The following is a 21,542-nucleotide window of genomic DNA, read 5'->3' on the forward strand; positions in this document are numbered from 1 at the left end:
TGAAAGAACATTCACATCAAGTTTATAACTGTGGACACTATTGATTGAGGCATTCCTCATACATATACACAGAATCATATTGGTTATGAGATAGCTTCTTCTTGATGTTTATGTCATAGAACTGCATAGTAAATAAATATAAGCTCTAACCTTTAATATGTTGTTGTTATTGTTAAGTGCTGTCGAGTCATAAGTGATTCATAACATTCCTGTGAACAAAAGAACTGCACACTTATATAACTTTCATCCTTTCTCCAGGATCTGGAGGCAAGCTATTTTGGAAGTGGATGCCACTCCTGCTTTCAAGCTTCTTTTCATTGAGGAGCTCCACCAAAAATTCTGTCCACCATGGATAACCATTACTGCATTTGACACATCAGTGTCACAGTGTTCAGCTTCACAGCAACCACAAGTTACCTCTGTACAGCAAGTGGGCAGACCAGGGTTATACGACCCAGAAGAATGAGGTTCTATTAGATAATATTTATTAAGCAAACCGGCTTTTACAGGAAGATGGCAATGAAAAATGTTTTCTTTTTCTAATTTTTTTTCTTTTTCTCTGTTCTTACACTCAATAGCATTTATATATCATTTAAAACCTATTTTTCTAGAAGTAATTATTAATTTGAATAGAAAAGACAGTCTAATAGAATGTAACAGTTGATTAATTGTCCTGCTGTAACAGGATAAATTGATCACAAGAGGTTGATTTACATATCTTACTAGTTCTACTTCTGAGCATTACCATGTTTCAGGTGTTTCTTTAGCAGTCTATTAATACACATCTTGGGTGCTTTTTCAAGAATCAGAAGGGTAACTGGGGAGTCTTTATAAGACAGACATTACTTTACCAGTAATTCATATCCTTGAATCTCAATGCTTCCAACACTATGTTGAAAATCATCAGTATTCTTCAGCTCTACTATGGCCAACTTGATAGAAAGAATCCTAGATAATGTGACATGTATCAGATGAAGAATTTTATTATAATAAATACTACACTCAATAGTTTTTGCTTCTTTATTGTTATTAATTCTATTCTTGCCAGACTAATAAAGAAATCCACATCTTTATATTTAGAACCCTCATAGGACAATTACTAGCCACAAAGAAAAGAAATATCATATATCATTTAAAGAATTTTCCTTTCATTCCTTTAATTTTGTCCTAATATTTCATGTTCCTTATTTTTTTCTCTTTTCCTATAGCCTTCTGTTTATCTAATCTTATTCCATCCTAGAGTTAGGATTGACCAACAGATATTAAAGTAAGAAGGAAGTGAGGCTAGTAGACAGAAGGAATAGTCATTATCTTTATGAAAACATTTGTTAGATGTATCGTTCAACTTAAGTTCCATCTACTTCTGGAATTGCAGGTGATTCAGCTAGCTGAAAAATCTTTGCTGTAAGGAAATTCATTCTTGGTTTGTTTGGGGTTTTTTTTTCCCAGTATAAAGATGGAGACTTTTGCCATTCAAATTAATAGAAAGGCAATAGACAATTGGTATACATTTTAAAAAAACCAAAAAACTTTGAAGCCTCAGTAACTCTTGGTGACCATGTCATCAAAATCTATCCAGAAAACAGAGTTCTCCTCACCCTCACTCTTCTCAGCATGGCTAAAATTGTCACCATATTTTGTATGGTTTATTACAATTGCTTCCTAGCTGATATTCTTAATTTCAGCCTTACTCCCAATCTCATGGTCCATTTTCTATGATATAAGCAGAATGACCTCATTAAAACTTGAGACAGATTACTTTGAGTCATCTGTTTAAAATTCTCTAATGGTTTTCCATTCCTTTGAGATTAAAGGTTAGTCAGTGAAGTGAGCTACATTAGTCACAATGACCTCCTCATTATTCCTCATTCACCATCAGAGGGAAATGACCTCCTTAGATATGCCTGCAACGGCTTCGCCATTGTAAGCATACCACCTATGACAACTTCTTAGTAGGAATTTTCTTGATCATTCTTTTAAATTTGTTATACATATTGTTCCCTTTCTCTCTGCTTTTTTATCACAATTCTATTTATTTAAAGATTAACAAATACATATTGAGCATTTAATCTGTTCTATTCTTTTTCCTTATTTCTTCCTTTATCTTTGGCTTCTTGGTGCTCTAGTGAAAAGTTCAGATTCTTTTTCCACATCTATATGGTCTTTTCTTCCTCCTTTGTCTTTGTAATGACCTTTTTTTAAATTTTTCATGGATGAAATTCTTGATATTCTTCCATAGTTCAACTAGTCTTTGCTCATTAGGATTCAAAGTCTCAAATCTGCTTCTGAAGATGGTTTTTAATTAAGGTGGGATAGACTAGAGGTCAAACTTTAGTTCTTGGAGATTTAATTTCATTTTCATTAGCTTTATTTGGAACACGCATATGAGGAGTTAGTCAGTGTTCTGCTCCACAATCAGCACCTAGCCTAGTTTTCAGCTGATTTTGAGCTGCTCCGACACTTATTTCCACAAATGTAATTGATCTGATTTCTACACAGATCATCAGATGAGATCCATGTATATAATAATAATATAATCCAATGTATATAATCCATTTATGTTTCTTATAAAAGACATTTGCAATGAATAAATAATTAACTGTAGATAATTCTATCTTTTTTTCTTCAGCCTAGTTTCTGTCACTAAGCCCATGTTTTCTGACTCCCAATTCTTCTTCTCAATTCCCAACTTTAGTATTCCAGTCACGTATTATTATTAGTGCATCCTGGATGCAGGTTCAACCGATATATGACTGCAAACACTGGTAGAAATCATTCTCTTTGGCTGTGGTTGCTGGTTTGTATATTTGAATGGTAGTATTATTGATGGAAATATGCATACCTTGTATGCACATGAATACTATCTTGTCACTGAGAACATTATATTTCAGGATGGATCTGGAAAGAGCATTTTCAACTATGAAAGAAACCCTGTTTTTCCTCACGTTTTAATTTCCAGTATAGTGGACCAGATGATTATCTGCTTCAGCATGTCCCATGTCAATCCATCTCATTTCACTCACATCTTGTATGTCAATACTTATGTGTTTCTTTTCTCTCTTAACAATACCCAGTTTATCTACACCCATGCTTCTCACATTCCACATATTTCAATGACTATGCAAAGGCATTTGGCTGTGTGAACAACAAATTGTGGCTAACCTTGAGAAGAATGGGAATCTAAGAACACCTGATTGTGCTCATGCAAAACCTATATTTGGACCAGGGTCCAGTTGTCAGAACCAAGAAAAAAAAAAAAACCAAAACCAAAAACCACCCAAATAAAAACACCGAAAACTAAACAAACCAAAACCAAAACAAAAACAAAAACAAAACTTAAAAAAAAACACCCAGCCCACTACATTACTCAAAAATCAGAAAAGGAATGAATGAGAAATGTGTCCTATCTCCATACCTTTTCAATATGTATGTAGAACAGATAATTCAAGAGGCAGCACTTTATAAGGAATCAAGATTGGAGGAAGACTTAGCAACAACCTCCATTTTGCAGCTCACAGAAACTTACTTGCTGAAACAGAGGAGGACCTGAAGATTTGCTGCAGAGAGTCAAGGACTGCAATACGGCTTGGATCTCAACATTAATAAAATGAAGTTTATCACTACTGGGTCAGGTGGCAACATCATGATAGATGGAGATTGTTAACAATTTCAGCTTACTTGGTTCCACAATCAACACTTTTGGCACCAGCAGTCAGGAAATCAAAAGATGAACATTAGGAAAATCTACTGTTGAAGACCTCTCCAGAGTTTTGAAGAGTAAGGATGTCAGTCTAGAGACTAAAGTGTCCCAATCCAGGCCATGCTCTTATCAATTATTTGCTATGCATCAGAGAGCTGAACAATGACTAAGGAAGACAGAAGAAGTAGTGATAGCTTAGAGTTACGGTGCTGGAGGAGAGTTTTAAGCATACATGGATGGATTACTAAGATAACAAATGGGTCTGTCCTGGAGAGGGTAAAACCAAGCTATTTCTTGAAGGCAAGAATTTTGAGACTCCATGTCACATACTTTGGGTGTGCAGCCAAGAGGAACCAGTCTTTGGAGAAGAATATCCCTTTTGGAGAAGGTCAAGGGACAGAGCAGGAGAGGAAAACCCTGGATGGGATAGATTGACACAATAACTGGAGTAATGAGGGTAGCTATGTGAAAGATAGTATGACTCAGAATGAGCAGAGTTCAGAGCTATTGTGCAGAGTGTTGCTATAAGTCATAGTTGACTCAATGGCACATAACAACAACTACTTACTTTTTCTAGTTTATATTCGACTTGACAACACCTAGCAACAACAACAAACTATAATAGAGACCAAAAGAGAAAAATAATCCCTTCCCTCGTATAGGAGGAATAGTCTATTTGTAGGGAGAAAATAAATGAAATGGAAATAAGTGATATCTAGTATATAATAATGATACATATTATTGTGTATATTACAATATATAATAAGAGAAGCAATAATAGCCAGTATCTATAGATGTTAAGTTTTGTAGGAAAACAGATCTGTCCTAAATGGGCTTGAGTTACTAACTCAAAAGGCTAAAACTCTGCGTCAGTTCAAACCCACCAGAATCTCACATGAAAAATATTTCCATGTTCCATCAGTTTTACGGCAATTCACAAAGCTGACTCTCAATAAATATTGTAAATTTTGAAGATCTGATTTTCCTATTATACAGTATATAACTCACTATTGTAGAATTGTTCCCAGCACATAATGATTTCCAATCTGGCTTCTGAGACTGTTATCTTCTCTTAATCAGAACTGCTGGTAGATTTGAATTGCTGGAAACATCTAAACCTTTGGCTAGGATCTCTACATGCTATGGATTATGCCTGCAGAGATTTAGAGGTTTAGTTCTAAGGAATTGTGAAGCCAACCTAGAGGTTCTAATCCACCAGCTGGTCCATGAGAGAAACATGGGAAATTTCCCACGCAATTTATTGCCTCTGAAAAGCCACTGGAGGGTCAGCTATGAGTTGATTCAGCTCAAAGGTACCTAACAACAAAAACAGTAATAATTTCCTGTTTAAACATATCTAGTTCGTACTGTATTGTACTATATTACATTGAATCTTCATTACACTAATGGAGAAATTATTATAGTTGAATGTTTTCTGGTCATTTTTTTTTAATTTTCTATTTTTACAGGCATTAAGCTTTACCTAATCAGTCAGTTTCAAGTACTGCTACAAACAAATGGGACTTTGTAAGCTCTAATAGGATTTCAGTTGGCATTAAGGTTAGGAAATAAGAAAGAGCAAGGGAAGAAAAAGTAATAGAGGGCCTTGAATTGTTATTTATTACCAGGACAGAGTTTCTAATACTACTCTACTGAAAAATTTTTGAGAAGACTGCAGGACTGCCCTTAGTTGCCTTATTAATTTGTCATGAGGGGGAAAACGTATTACCTGAAAAATATTCAGGCAATGTCTATATTGAATAAGGCAGACTAAAGTGCTGTAACAAATAGGCTGGAAATAGAATGTATTGAACAAAATTGAAGTTTATTTCCTTATTGCTCAAGACTCCAAAGATTGTTCAGGTTAACCGGTGGTGGGGAATAGGATCAATTTAATTCAAACAGGCCAGGGGCCATGTCGTCATTTTATTTTATAATTAGATTTTTAAGATTAGTCACTGGCATTGATATCTCATTCCATTGCTTGGAAAAAGGATATTGATGTGGCACACCATCACTTTAACTAATAGTTTATTGGACAGAACTTAGTGACATGCTTATACTTAATGGAAATAGAAGTGGAGAAAAAACATTTAGAAAGACAATCATGTCCCTAAATAATATGGAATAAGAAAGAATGAACTATGAAAAGCTAAGAATATCATTGTTTGCTTAATTGGCCTCCATGTATGTGTACTAAGCTTCATTTTACATACAAAGTATCTATTGAGTCCTTTTTTCTTTATATATTTTTATTATTATTATTAATTTTAATGAAAATTTACAGAGACTTTGGATTTCCATTCATTCATTGTTGCACTTTTCTCCCTACCCACCCCTCCCCCCTAGTTCGTTCTTCTCTTTGAAAAGTAAAAGAAAAATACTTTCATAGTTATACAACCCACCCACCCCCAAGTCCAGTCCACTATGTAGCCTTTGATATAGACTCCTGTCATGACTATAATACCTAATCATATACTTCTTCAGGGAGATAACCAAAGTCCTATTACTGATTAAATGTGTCTCACACTCCAGGAACTCTGGTCCATAGTCATTTCTTGTGTACTGGTGTTCTGTAAAATAAAGACATGCCCTCTTCTCCCTGCTAACACCACCATAAACACATTTCCATTGAGAAATAAAGACAAACAATTGTAAAAAAAACTCCAATATGTTGTTTTTAAGTGCCCTTGAACTAACTGACCCACAGGTGCTCTGTGAACAAAAAAATTGCATCCTCACTCTATCCTGGACTCTCTTCAACATCTCCAACTTGCCTGAGCCCATTATTACAGTCCTTGTGTCATTCTTCCCACTGAAGTTCTTTCAGTGTTTCACTGATTCTCTCCCTTTCTCAACATCACGACCTTTTGCTAAGGTCTGCCCTCCTGAAAAACTGCCAAAGTAGCCTGATACATAAAACAGAAAAACAAAACAAAACAAAAAGCAGAACTGTGAACACAAGTTACCCACTCAAATAGTGATGGAATCCTGGAAGGAAGCAGGAGGAATTTTGCTGAGACACTGAAGGAGGTCTTTGACTAGACCTTGCATCTCCATTGGGAGGAGCCTATTTGCTCATTGTTCTTTTAGGCTTCTGCCTTTGTTACAGGACAGAATTGTTTTAACCCTTTCTTTTCTATGGCTGGACTTGTAATAGAAGACACTGTGACCTATGATTCTACTGTTTTTGTTATTGTTAACTCATCCAGTGTTTACTGAATGTGAACAGTTGCAAATGTCACCAGCAGTTACAAAACACTCACTCACCTCACACCCTGATTCTTCCCTTTACTCTTCTATACAGAATGCAAAATCAAAATAAAATGACAATGCAATATATATTCTCAAACTTCCAGTTATCTTTTAACAATAGCAGATGAATATTAGTCAGAAAGCTCAATCTGATATTAAAACTGCTGATGTACTGCATATTTCCGAATACTTTAAAATTGCAAAACATTTTGTTTGTAATATCACAGAGAAAGTGATAAAGCTTTAGAATTTCCTTATGCCATAAGACAGAGATGTACTAAGACATTTCATGAATAATTATTGATTCATTTTATATGCAAATATCTCTAAACAAGCATAAATAACTTTTAAAAGTAGAATTAGATAAATTCTAGGTTTTCTATGTAATTTTCATCATTTTATAGATTTGAGTACAATGTTATTGTTAGGTACCATTAAGTTGAGTAAAACGCGTAGTAACCCTACGAACAACAGATCCGAACCCTGTCCTGTGCCATCCTCATCGTCTCTGACAGGCTGTAGCCCATGGTTGTAGACACAGTGACAACTCATATTGTTGAGGGTCTTCCACTCTTTTGCTCACTCATAATTAAATTCTGCAATAAACTTGTAAAACTGGAACTTGCATAAGTTGGAATCTTGTCAGAGAAGGAAAGTCCAAGTATTTCCACTAATCAAACGTGATAGAAAACGGATAAAATTGCATCCTGTTAAAAGATGAAAACTTGCGAGACACTGAAATAGAAGACAGAATAATCAAATTCCAGCTTTCATAAATATCACTGTATTTTGGAGCATGATGGATATGGGGAAAGCACTTTTTTTCTCACATTTGTTGATTTAGTCTTCATTGATTCAAGTAATTTCCTAAAAGCCAAGTACTCTGTGCTTAGGACGAGATGGTGAGTCTGCACCTGTGTGTGTATGCCTGTGATTCAAGGATACGTGTAATGTTTAGGATTGATTTTAAATAAAATATTTTAAAATAGAAAAATAGGTAAGAGACACATCAATAATAATTAATGAAACACCTTTAAATTTATATCTCAAGTGTATGATGACTCACACAATTATTAAAATGTTACTGTTAGACATTCAAAGAAAGCTTTTACAGTACAGATTCACCAAAGGCTTAGTACTACCGATATTTGTCAGAGGTTCTTAGTAATACTTATTAAATATTATTCTTTTCTCTGGAAATTTGTCATTGATTATACAGCTCACTGAACCTTCTTTCTGCACAAGAAGAAAAGAAGTGATCTTGTCATCTAATATCTTATTCAGAAACAATTGCAGAACTATAGTTATAACATCTACTCAGTTATAACATCACAGGCACCTTGAGTAGTGTAGTGGTAAGAAGCTGTGCTGAAGTTCTAAAGGCACATGGTTTGAATCCACCAGCTGCTCCTCCAGAGAAGGATAGGCAATCTCCTGTGCAATTAACTGACTCTGAAAACCCCTGGAGGCTCAGCCATGAGTTGGTTTTGACTCAGCAGCACACAACATCACTGCTAAAGAACAGTCAGACAGGGAAGGATAGAAAAGAAATATATATTCCAAAATCTTCCTACTCTAATAAACAGAGAAGTCCATTAAAACAAATTATCTTATTCATTTATGTAGCCTAAGACAAAGAGTATATTATGCAATATAGTAAAATTTCCACCCTTATCTGTCTTCCCAAAAATGACCGATTCACTTTAAATTACGAAGTAGTTCAAATAACGGGAAAATTTAAAGCAAAACCCTAGAATTTTGCATATCTACAAGACATTGATCCACCAATGATCATAAATTAGTGCTGAGTGCTGTGTTTGTTTCTAAAAGAGATATCAATTGAGATCCCATAGAAGTAGTCAATATCTCTGTTGATATTTGTCAATATTTGTCCATTAGCTAATTCTTCTGACCTTGAGAATGAAAGTGAGTCCTGGACATTGATGACATGTTTGAAATGGAAAGGATTTAGGTATCAATCCAGAGTGACTTTGATCTGTTACACCAACCTCTACTGAGCATCAGTGGAGTAAATAGCAATTGAATAACAGCATCATGGGGAAAATGAAGCCCAAGTATCTGAAATCATTTTAGGTATAGGTTTCAGGAATGTACTTCTCATCATTTTGTTTAAAAACTATTTGAACATTTATTTTAGAATGGATCATAGTCTTGTGTTAAGATCATCACCAAAGCCAGTGATCAAGTAAATTAAAAAAATAAAATAAAAAAATTTAAAAAGGCAGCAGTGCTAAAATCCCAGATAGTATTATAAATTTATTAATCAAATTTGGTCATATGATTTAGAAGAAACCAAATAAAGAGGCTGTATACTCTATTGTTACAGACAACCATACAATTTGCACATATGAAGTAAAATAGACTTTAAATTATTTTAGGTATATATAGTTCTAAATTTAATAAAACAGACCCATATTTCCTCATACGTTGTTGTCTGCCATCATTAGAACTGACCCCTAGCTGACCCCTTACCCCAGCCTGCTTTCAGAGGCAGTACATCACATGGGAGGAGATTGTCCTTCCTTCTGCAGAGAACCTGGTAGATTCCAACTGTGTCTTTGGGATTGCAGTACAACTTCTTACCACTAGGTCACTCATATTGTTGTGGTGTTGAGTTCCATCAAGTTGAAACCAACTCATAGCTGATTCCAGCAGGTTTTCAGATGCAGTAAATCACATAGGAAGAAACTTCCCATTCTTCTCCTGCAGATCAACTGGTGGATTTGAACTGCGTGTCTTCAGGATTGCAGCACAGATTCTTATGACTAGGCCCCAGAGCTCCCTAGGTCACTCATAAACATCTTTTAGACATATATTTTTATCTTACTAGGGTTATGTTATTTACCCACCAAATCATATTTGTCAAGATCCAATCCAGAGACAGAAGTACACCTGCTATTCTAATGAGAAAAATGTACAGTGTTGCTATCATTCTTAACAATGTTGTTAACTAGATGCAAGGCTGTTATTTGGTAACTAATACAGGAAAAAGAGAGCATTAGAATATCATGAGGAAAGTCAGTAAAAGAAGCAACTACGATTTCAAAGATGGAGGATACAAAGAAATAGGCTGCAGCTATTAACATTTAGAGGCTTGAAGAGGGAGATGCCTAGCTGATAAGCGGTCTGAGGAGAAGCATCATTTGACATTTCTATGACTGCAAGTTGTTGAGGGTTGGAGAGCTTGTGCAACCTAAACCAATATTCCTAAGAAAGGGATGGTTATCAGTTAGGGTCATGTCTCTGTAGAGGACACGGTGAAGCTGTTTCTGCAAGTGTTGCATAAACTGCCCGTTAGATTCAGTTACGCTGATGTGAAGGCACTTATCTTGAGGTAAAATGTAGGTGGGCCCAAGCTCACTGAGAAGGAAAAGCACCTCCCTTCTCCCTGTCGTCACGCAAACTCCTGCTAGAATCCTTTCCAGACAGCATCTAGCGGAGAGCCAACTGACAAAGCAGAAACACATGGTTCTAAACCCTCACTGGAGTAGTTTAGGATGAGATGTTTGTCACAAGAGGAAATGACTTTGAAAGTGAAATTTGGCTTCAAAAAAATAAAATTATGCACACTTTTTCATTAATTTTCTCGGAAAACCTACTAACTCTTTTGCTAACTTATACTTTCTTTCTCTTCTAAATATGCTACCCATGATTGAAGAAGAAATGAAAAAAGATTTTTTATTAATTTTTTAAATAATTTTAATGAGCACTTACAGAGATTTTGGATTTCCATTCATTCATTGCTGCCTTTCTCTTCCCGCCCATCCCTCCCTGCCCCCCAGTTTGCTCCTCTCTTTCAAAAGTAAAAGAAACACTTCTTCCCTGGTACACAATCCCCCCGCACCCCTCCCACCGCCCCAAGTACATTCCACTATGCAACCTTAATTGTGGACTCCTGTGATAACCATAAGACCCTATCATGCATCACTTTTAAATTGTTCACTCCCTCACCTGTTTCAGTGCAATATAAACAATTTATCCAGTTTTTCTCAGTCTTACGCCAGCCCTGATATCTCAGCCCCATTTTACAACACTGGCACCATGCAATATTTGTCCTTTTGCATCTGAGATATTTCACTCAGCATAATGCCCTCCAGGCTCACCCATTTTGAATAATATTGCATGAGTTCCTTGTTTTTCAATGCAGCATATTATTCCATTGTGTGAATATACCACAGCTTCTCTATCCATTAATTTGTTGATGGGCACCTGGGTTGTTTCCAACTCCTTGCTATTGTGAACAGAGCCGCAATAAACATGGGTGTGCATATATCTGCTTGCATGTCAGTTATGGTCTCTTTGGGATATATTCCTAGTAGTGGAATATATTGGTCAAATATATTGGTCAAATGGTATCTCAATTTGCAACTTTTTGATTTTTGAGGGACCTGCTTTCCATCCTTCCACCTGGAGAGCAAATCTATCTTTCTCTAATGAAACAAGTTTCAGTAGCCCCCTCATAGTTATTTTCCTAAGGTCTTAGTTGTTACTGTGAATGGGCAGCGTGTATTGTTGCAATGATAAAATTTCCCAGGGCCTGGCTGATGACGCGCATTCCATCCGCTGAAGTAAACAGGACATTTTATACTAACTCAGTCAACCTCTTCACGTCCCATTTAATTCTACTTATCAGGATACAGACAATAACCCAAAAGCATTTGGAAACAAAAGAAATTGTGGTGATGTAAACATAATGAGCTTGTCTGCTTTGAATTAAGATGCTCCGGTAGCCTACTGGCAAGAAGCTATGATGCAATCCCGAATGTACATGGTTTGAGGCCACCAGGCACTCCACGGGAGAAGGATGGGCAATCTCCCCCCGCCGTGCAAATAACTGCCTCTGAAAACCCACTGGAGGGTCAGCTATGGGTCGACTCCTAACTCAATGGTAGAACAACAGCAAAGTTGCTTCTTTGAATAACAAAGTTATTCTTGTCATTTGCAGGTTACCAGGAAATATTTAATTGAAGAAAAATGTATAATGTGTCTAAATTAAGTCAAAACAAGTAATTATTCCCATTATATTCATGTAAATCAAATCTCTTAGTTGTATAGTTTGGTGATCTGGTCTTAATGAGGACAGGTGCACAAAAAATTTTACCCTTTTCCAAATAAGTATTTGTATCCAGTCTGCTTAAAACAAACACTTTCTGAATGAAGTTATGCTAATCTTATTATACTGGTTTTGTCCTGACACTCACATTCTGAAACGCATTACTATATGTAAATAGATTAATGGAGTTAGAAACAGGCCTTGCAGAGATTATTTACATAATTCTCTATAATCTTATCAACCAACAGTTTCTTTATAATAGTTACCAGTGATGCTACGGGGCCGGGGGTTGGGGGGATTATGTTTATTTTCAAAATAGCAAAAGTCTATAAAGTTGAAAGCACTCACCTGTTAACATCCCAGATTTTACAAGTTTTATCCAGGGAGGCAGAAGCTACAAAGTCACCACCGGAGTGCCAGGTGCAGGACCATACGGAATGGTTGTGTCCTTCAAAGGTCAAGATGCATTCACCTTTATTTAGGTCCCATAATTTAACTGTAGCGTCACCACTTGAAGTAGCAAGCTTGTCTTCACTATGTGAAAGAAAATAATATATAAAAGATATTTTGTGGAATGTTTTTGTGAATGACTGAATTCTATAGTTAGTGTGTGTAATATTATTTTATTTAGCAACCTATCCAAAACCCTAAATCCTACTATCTTATTTAGAGCTACACAGTTATTTTCTTTGATGATTTAGCAATTCAGAATGTTTGGGGAATCGGTGCTGTGTGTCACTTCAAGATTAATTTATTAAATCATTGTGGATGTTGTAGCCTCAGAACAATTGAAACTTAAGCATATGATTAGGGTATCTCAGCAGCATAATACAATACCAACAAGCAGGTCAGCATTGTGTAAGTGTCGATTAATGAAAATTTCTGACAGTATCATTTGGATGATAAAGAAGAGCAGGAAATGGATGGGTTTTGAGATGAATAAACAGAGATGGAAGGGATTTTGTAGCAATGGCATCTACTTCCTGAATAACATGCCTCAGGAAACCCTATGAATTTTATGTCAATAATTGTAGAGCGGCTTCAAGCCTTTTGTTCATAAGGTTACTATGAGTCATGCTCGACTCTATGGCAATCAACAAGTGTTTGAGGAAGTCACTAAATTTTGAATCTCTAGTAGATATTTTTATGGTACATGTTAACAAGTAATGGACATAATAAAAGTGTTAGCAATGTTACAAGTGGTATCAATGACAACAGCACTGATACCTCCCTGGATGTCTGAAAAATAATCAGAACTTGATTACAATAAACATAAAAAATAGGAAGTAAAAAACAAGTATTATTTTGAAAGGAATTCCTTCTCCCCCCAATATATAATAAAAATCACTCAGCTAATGAGCATGCAATCTCAAAGCTAGAGAAAACAAAGCTAAAAACATAGTAAATAGAGGATTGACAAAGACTAAAACTGATTCTTATAAATGATTAATAAATAAATCTGTGCAACAATGAATGAATGAAAACCCAAAATCTCTATAAATGTTCATTAAAACTAATAAAATTTAATAATAATTTAAAAAAAGAAATAAATCACTGAAAAGGCTGTGATAATGAAGAAAGAGAAGACCCTTCCAAGGTACCCATAAAGCTGGAAATTAAAGACACTGAAAATAATAATTAAAAAAGCATTGTTTTCAGTTAAATTTCTATTTATACAAAATAATTAAGCAAACTAATCAGGAAGATAGTCTCAAATATTGATAAATTTATAAATAAACTTTAACAATAAAATGGATGGATGGATGGATGGATGGATGAATGGATGGATTTTTAATTGGGAGCTCAAGTAAGTCACTCCAGGAAGGTGCATGTAGGGGCCAAGACCTGAAGGATGAAACTAAGGCTACACTTTCAAGAGCAAAGGCCAAACTTCTAGGCAGACCATCAAATGAAACGTGCCCAAGAGTGGGAATGGCCTGCCCAAGAAGTTTTAAAGTCAGCATGGTGTGTAAGAAGCAAGGAAGAATGTTTAAGAGATGGCCTGAGAACTTGGAGTAAGCAAGGGCACACTGGTTACAGCCAGACCTTTAGAATTTAGTCATTGTGGGAACTGATTTGTTACACAGGAGATTCACTTGTTCACTCCACTATTGGTTACCATACTCCAGACCTTGGGATAGCAACCTCAATCAATTACCACCTTTCCACGCTTGTGACAGTTTCACAGCACACAAAGCATGCTTCTGTTAGTACAACGCTCCACTATTTCTCTGATATTAGAATTTTATGCCCCTAGAAACCCTCCATAGTTCTCTCCATGATTTCATTAAAACTTTTCCTCAAACTTCACTTTATTAGAGAGGCCATTTCTGACTACCGTATTTAAAAGAACATCTCAGACACTTTCTGCCTTGCCTCTATTTCTTATATTACCTTAGTTTTCCACTAAGACTTATTCCAAACTTAAAAAAAAACACACATTATTTTGTTTATTATTTCTCTACCTGTCCATGGAGTGTGATGTACATAAGGGAATTGTCTTTTTCTTGTTTGTTTCATATTCACTACTGTAAACCACCTGAATTTCAGAATCATCTTAAGACTAGATTTGAAGCATCGAACATCAATGGTCAAAGACCAGGTAAGCTGTGTGATGACAACAAGAGGCTGTTATGCAAAGAGAGCAAGGGAACACTTGTTGTTGTTGTTGTTGTTGTTAAGTGCCATCAAGTCATTTGCCACTCAGAGTGACCCTATGTACAACAGCCCTAAACCCTGCTCTATCCTGTGCCAATCGCACTACCTCTGACACACCCATCCCGATTACCCCAGTCACTGAATCAATCCATCTCATAGAGGGTCTTCCCCTCTTGCACCATCCCTCCACCCTCCCAAGCATTATGTCCCTCTCCAAGGATCTGCCCCTCCTTGCAACATGCCCAAAGTATGTCAGACGAAGCCCCAGAATCCTTGCCTCCAAGGAGTAGCTTGGTTTAACCCTCTCTAGGATGAATCTGTTTGTTTTCTTGGCAGTCCATGGAACATTCAATACTCTTCTCCAGCACCACAGCTCAAAGGCATCAATTCTCCTTCTGTCCTCCCTAGTCATTGTCCAACTCACTGATGGATAACAAGTGATTGCAAAGACCATGACCTGTATCAGGCGCACCTTAGTTTCCAGAGAGACACCGTTGCTCTTGAGTACTTTAGAGAGGTCTCTGACAGCAGACTTTCCCATCATAATATGTTTTTTTGATTTCCTGACTGCTGGTGCCAAGAGTGTTGACCGTGGAGCCAAGCAAACTGAAGCTGTGAAAAATCTCAAACTCTTCGCCATCCATCCTGATGCTACCAATTGGTCCAGTGGTGAGAATCTTTGTCTTCTTGACATTGAGCCTCAGTCCATACTGAAGGCTGCAGCCCGTACCCCCTGCAGAAATTACATGAGGTCCTCCTCAGTTTCAGCAAGCAGGATTGTATCATCTGCATAGCGTATATTGTTAATAGATCTTCCACCAATCCTGACACCACAATTCTCCTCATAGAGCCCAGCCTCCCGGATAATCTGCTCTGCATACAGGGTGAAAAGATATGGAGACAGGACACATCCCTGGCATACACCGTTCCCAATTTTGAACCATGCAGTGTTACCCTGCTCTGACTACTGCTTCTTGTTCCAAGTGTAGGTTTCGCATGAGCATGAGTAAATGTTCTGGGATTCCCATTCTTCTCAGAGTCAGCCATAGTTTGTTATGATCCACACAGTCAAATATCTTTGCATAATCAGTGAAACACAGATAGACATTCTTCTGGTATTCCCTGCTTTCAGCTAACATCCATCTAACATCAGCTACAATATCCCTCGTACCACGATCCCTTCTAAACCCAGCCTGGACTTCTGGCAGTTATCTGCTGATGTGCTGTTCCAGTCGTTTTTGGATAATCTTCAGTAGAATCTTGCTTGCATGTGAAATCAATGATATTGTTCTTTGGTTTTCACACTCTGTTGGGTCACCCTTCTTTGAAATGGAAACAAATATAGATCTCTTCCAGTCATTTGGCTAAGTTGTTGTTCTCCAGATTTCTTGGCACAACTTGGTGAGCACATCCAGGGCAGCATCTGTTAGCTGAAATACGTCAATTGGTATACCATCTATTCCTGGGGATTTGTTTTTTACTATTTCCTTCAAAGCAGTATAAAAAAAGGAGTGTGTAAGGGTTGTATTCTTTCACCATATTTATTAATTCTATATGTAAGAAAATCATTTATGAAGCTGGACTCTATGACGAAGAATGTGATATAAAGATTGGAGAAAAATCCATCAATAGATTGTGCTATGCAGATGATACAACTGAGCTTTCTGAAAATGAGGAGGAGTTGTTGTAGAAGATTAAAGAACACAGCTTTCAATATGGGCTGCATCTCAACATTAACAAAACAAAGTATTTTCCCACTGGACAGATAAGCAATATCATGATATATAGATAGAAGAATGAATCTGTTAACAACTTCAATTTACTTGGATCTATTAACACACTTGGTATCAGTAGTTGGGAAATCAGGGGACATACTGCACCGGTAAAGTCTGAATTCAGACCTTTCTGAGTTAGTGAGAAGCAACAATGTCTGAGGACAAAGGTGTGTCTGATTCAATCATGTTCTTTGTGATCACTTGCTATGTGTCTGAGAGCTAGACAATGACTAAGGATGATGCCTTTGAGGTGTGGTTTTGGAGAAGGACATTGAACTTCCCATAGAATTCCAAAAGAACATATATATCTTGGGGAAAGTGTAGCCACATGCTTCTCAGAGGCAAAGATGATAAAGCTTCATCTCATGTGTATGAGAATGTTCCTTGGAAAGGCTATTCTGTGGAGGGGACATCAGGCTTGGAAAGGCAGAGGTCAGCAAAGGAGAGGAAAATCCTCAGTTGGATGGAGTGACACAGTGACAATGGACTCTAGTGTGTCAGAAAATGTGACGATGGCACAGGATAGGACAGGGTTCAGATCTGTTGTTCAGGGGGTTCTTAGAAATGGTATGTCACTCGATGGCACCTAACAACAATAGCAACACTGTAACTCAATACCTAGAACGATGTTTGGCAGAAGAAAGACCACAATAAATTGTTGCTGAATAGAATAAAAAGTAAATGAAATACAGCACTGAACATGAATTATTCCTCAAACGTATTTACCTCTCACCTTTAATGGATAATTCAAAACCTTTTTTTTCCAGTTTATTTAAAGATACAATGACAAATGTAGGCAAATGAGCCGTATACTTCACTGTGCCACTGTCTTAACCTGGCTATTTATTTTCTTTAAAAAGGCTTATCTTATAACATAGTCAATTATTGCCTTCCCAATTTTTCCTGAGCTATTACACATATAAACAATTCAGATTATCCTCAAGGATGTTATAATCTAACCTCAATAAAAGATCATATGTCCAATCACCCGCTATGATTTTAAAAATGCATAACATAATTAGTTGAATGAATAATTAATTCCCATAAAGTAAATTTCAAAAATAAATATCCTTTGAGAAAAGTCAAAATTAATGAATGTTTGTATTATCATAACAAGACATTTATTAAAAAGTAACTTCAATGCATAGTGTGTTTCACTGTCAGCATTACGTCTCACTGGTACCAGCAGCCTCTTCACCGGTCTTTTTGCTTTTGTTCTTGATCTCCTACAACCTATTCACTAAATCAGAGTAAATAATCCTGTTAAATAAATTCATTCTGTTCTTCTGCTCAAAACTTTCCAATGGCTTCACACCTTCCAGAGTAAAATCTCCAACTCTTGCTCATAATTAAGCTCTTAAAAACAGGTCCTTTGCCATCAAATTTTCTCCGTCTCTTCATTCTTTAAAACCACATAAGCATTTTGTTGTTGCATAGTTTATAATCAAGAAAAGATTTGTGGCATGGTAGCATCATTTTGCTATATCCATTCCATTTTCAGCGAATAATCCAGAACCTGAGCTACACAAAGAAGAATGTGGCAACAGAATGAGAGGAGGAGTCATCACTGACCTGTGAAATGCAGATGACACAATTTTGTAGAAAACTAAGAAGACCTGAAGTCTGTGCAATGAAGCTCAAAAGACTGTGCTGTGATTGCAATTCAGCATAAAGAAAAATTCTCACAACTGGACCAATAAGCCCAATTATGATAAATGAAGAAAAAAAAATTAAGATTGTCAAGTATTTCAAAAGATCTCTCCATTACCAAGTTCATTCCACTTTGGCATATCCACAGAGAAGGAATGTGGTTAAGGTAGACTCCATTTATTGTTTAAATTCAGTTTTCACAGAAACGAGTTATTTATCAACAACTTCAACTCCACCATTTTCCAGTGGTTAAAATCACTCATTCCAAGTTGAGAAAGATGAAGCTTAGGTTTTTATGCCACCACTGTGTTTGTTGTGGGTCTCCCACCCTCCCCAGTATGGGACAACGGTCTCCTTATTATGGCTCCAGAGTCAAGAACTCTCTCCTTAACCAGGCCTCTTATCAGGTTCAAGGCTTGTTTTGTGTCACCTTCTTCTATAAAACACAGAACATCTAATTTACCAAGAACAAGTGAGCATGTATTCACACAATGGAGTACTACAAAATACTAAAGAAAAATAGAAAATTCATTAAAAATTGCATAACATGAAAAAATTGAGACGATAGCATGATTTGTGAAACAAGACAGTCACAAAAAACCCCAATATTGCATAAGCTTATTTATTACAAAGCATTAACATTATGAAAAGCTAAAGATTTATACACAGAATCATTCCCAGATGGTCATTAGGGATAGAAGGAAAGGAGAGAGGAGTACAAAAAATAGACAGATAATTGGTTTTGTTGTCAGGTACTTTCCAGGTAACTATGACTCATTATGACCCCATGAACAACAGAACTGAACCTTGGCCTACCCAAATAGACAATGTTGTCAGTGGTGTGTACAGGGCTTTGGGTTCACAGAGCAACTGCTTACCACTAAGCCACAAGAGTTTCCTCCAAATAGAAAATAATCACATAATAATATGAGTAGAATATAAGGTAATACACAATAAAGGGGTTATCAGGATTATTATTATTAATATTAATATTACTACAATACTACTAAAGAAAGGGGAGACAAAAAAGTGCACAAGAAATACAATCAACAGTAGATATGTATGGAGAAATATATAGAGATAGAGATAGAAAGAGATTAGATAGATATATAGATGATAGAGATAGAGACAGAGATAGATATATATAGATGATATAGATATAGGTGATATAGACATAGATATATAGACAAATATAGAGCTATAGACAGATACAGAGATAGAGACAGATACAGAGATATAGCAGGTAGATATAGAGAGAGATAGGTAGAGGTAGAGGTAGAGTACAAATATAGATACATAGATGTAGATGAGATAGAGATAGAGATAGAGGTAAGTAGGTAAGAAAAACATATTCATGGAAATAATAATTAGAGGGAAAAACTAAGAAAATGTGTTTATATTGTAGATATTGTAATCACCATTAAGAAATAAAATGTATATGAAAAATCAGTCTACTTTGTAAGTGTTCACTCAAATCACAATAAAATAATATTGTGGGCAAATATGCTGCCAAAACCTTCTAAAAGTCCTAAAGATGATGGATTTCACTCCACATACTTTGATGTGCCTGACCCTCATCACAGTAAGCAATTTTCAATACTTTACATATTGAAAGATGGACAGTTAACAATGAAGATCATAAAGAATTGATGTTTTGAGCTGTGGTGCTAGAGTAGAGCACTGAATAACCCATGAACTGCCAAAAGAACAAACAGATATGTCTTAAAGAAAGTGTAGCTGGAGTGATTCTTGGAAGCTGACAAAGCTTCATCTTACATACGTTTGGTATGCTGCTAAGAGAGGCTATTCTTTGGAAAGGGATGTCATGTGTAGAAAAGTGGAGGGTTGGCAAAAGAGAGGAAGATCCTCGGGAAGATTGGCACTGTGACTGCAGCAATGGGCTCAAGCATGTCAGAAATGATGAGGATAGCACAGGATAGGACAACGTTTGGATCTGTTCTTAGTCATCAGTCACACTCAATTCAGTGTGAGCCTAACAACAACATAATAAAGATTATTATATATGAATTCTGTGTACCTATTGCAACTAATTAGAGAACTAGTGATTGCTATGGAATCTACAGACAGTGTTGGAAGGTGTGACACATGTAATTATGTATGACATCACTAATAGTGACAGGCTTGGTGTTAATGGGAATTCTCCTTTCTTTTGAAATTAGTCGAAGTCAGTCTCCGCTGCTGCCATGCCAACTGCACTGATTCTAAACAATAAGCCAGGCACAAATAGACATACAGGATTCAACGAATACGCTTTGGTTTCCCCTATGCACTAAAGAAACAAGCAACAGCCATTTCTACACCAACCTCATGATCTTGGCTGTACTTAAGTATCCATATTATTGAGTATCGTCCCTTCTTTTTATTTATAAGAACATTTTAAAATTTTATTTTATTTTATTTTGCTTTTGTGTACTTTTAATTCTTTACATTTTTTCATGTAAGGTTAAGGTCAGAAGTTTTTCTTAACCATCAGATGATCTTAAATAACTTTAAGAGCAACCATTTAGCATTTGGTTTGCACAAAGGATACATCCCTGACACATACCTTTAAACCATACAGTGTTCCTTTGTTCCATTCAGATAACAGCCTCTCCATCTAAGTTTTGCATAAGAAGAATTGAGTATTCTGCAATTCCCATTCTTCTGAGTGTTTTCTCTTTTAATTTAAACTTGTACCTTACTAGGCATGATGTCTCTCTTGGATGATCAGACCCTCTTAATAACACACCCAAAGTATGTGACATTACCCTCATTTCCAAAAAACATCTGGCTGCCCTTTGTCCAAGACACATGTGACTGTGTTAGGCTGACTGTGACATGTTCAGTGAACTTCTGTGGCACAGTTGGTAGGGAGTTGTGCTACCAACCCAGCGGCTGTGGCTCTCCGGCAGTTTGAATTCATCAGCTGTTTCAAGAAAAAAAAAATGGGCACTATCTTCCTGTGAGCACGTCCAGGGCAGCATCTGTTAACTGAAATATGTCAATTGGTATACCATCTATTCCTGGAGCCTTATTTTTTTGCCATTTCCTTCAAAGCAGCCTGAACTTCTTTCATCACCATAGACTTGCTCATATGTTGTTTCATGAAATTCTTCTGTGTCTTCCAATTCCTTTCGATACAGTAACTTAGTATATTCTTTCCATCTTCTTTTAATACTTCCTGGATCATTTAACATTCTGCCGAAAGCATCCTTGACTACAGCAACTCGAGGTTTGAATTTGTTCTTCAGTTCCTTGAGCTTAAGATATTCTGAGCAAGTTCGGCACTTTTGATTTTCTGACTCCAACTCCTTGCACGTTTCACTGTAATATTTTGCTTTGTCAGCCCTTGGTGCCTTTTGAAATCTTCTAATCAACTCTTTAGTATCTTAAATTTTTCCTTGTGCTTTGGCTTCTCTGCACTCCAGTG

The 21,542-nt window shown here is 36.4% G+C and overlaps 1 protein-coding gene across 1 annotated transcript in view; it reads right to left on the bottom strand.

The window, feature by feature from the left end:
* SPAG16 (sperm associated antigen 16) overlaps positions 1–21,542 on the bottom strand; it is a 1,218,973-nt gene that overhangs the window by 659,446 nt on the left and 537,985 nt on the right. The window contains exon 12 of the mRNA XM_006891956.1: positions 12,378–12,563. Coding sequence (XP_006892018.1) covers positions 12,378–12,563 — 186 coding nt within the window. The remainder of the gene's footprint in view (positions 1–12,377; positions 12,564–21,542) is intronic.

Source organism: Elephantulus edwardii, unplaced genomic scaffold, assembly GCF_000299155.1.
Source record: "Elephantulus edwardii isolate Elephantulus edwardi_28Jun2011 unplaced genomic scaffold, EleEdw1.0 scaffold00106, whole genome shotgun sequence".
Lineage (NCBI taxonomy): Eukaryota > Metazoa > Chordata > Mammalia > Macroscelidea > Macroscelididae > Elephantulus > Elephantulus edwardii.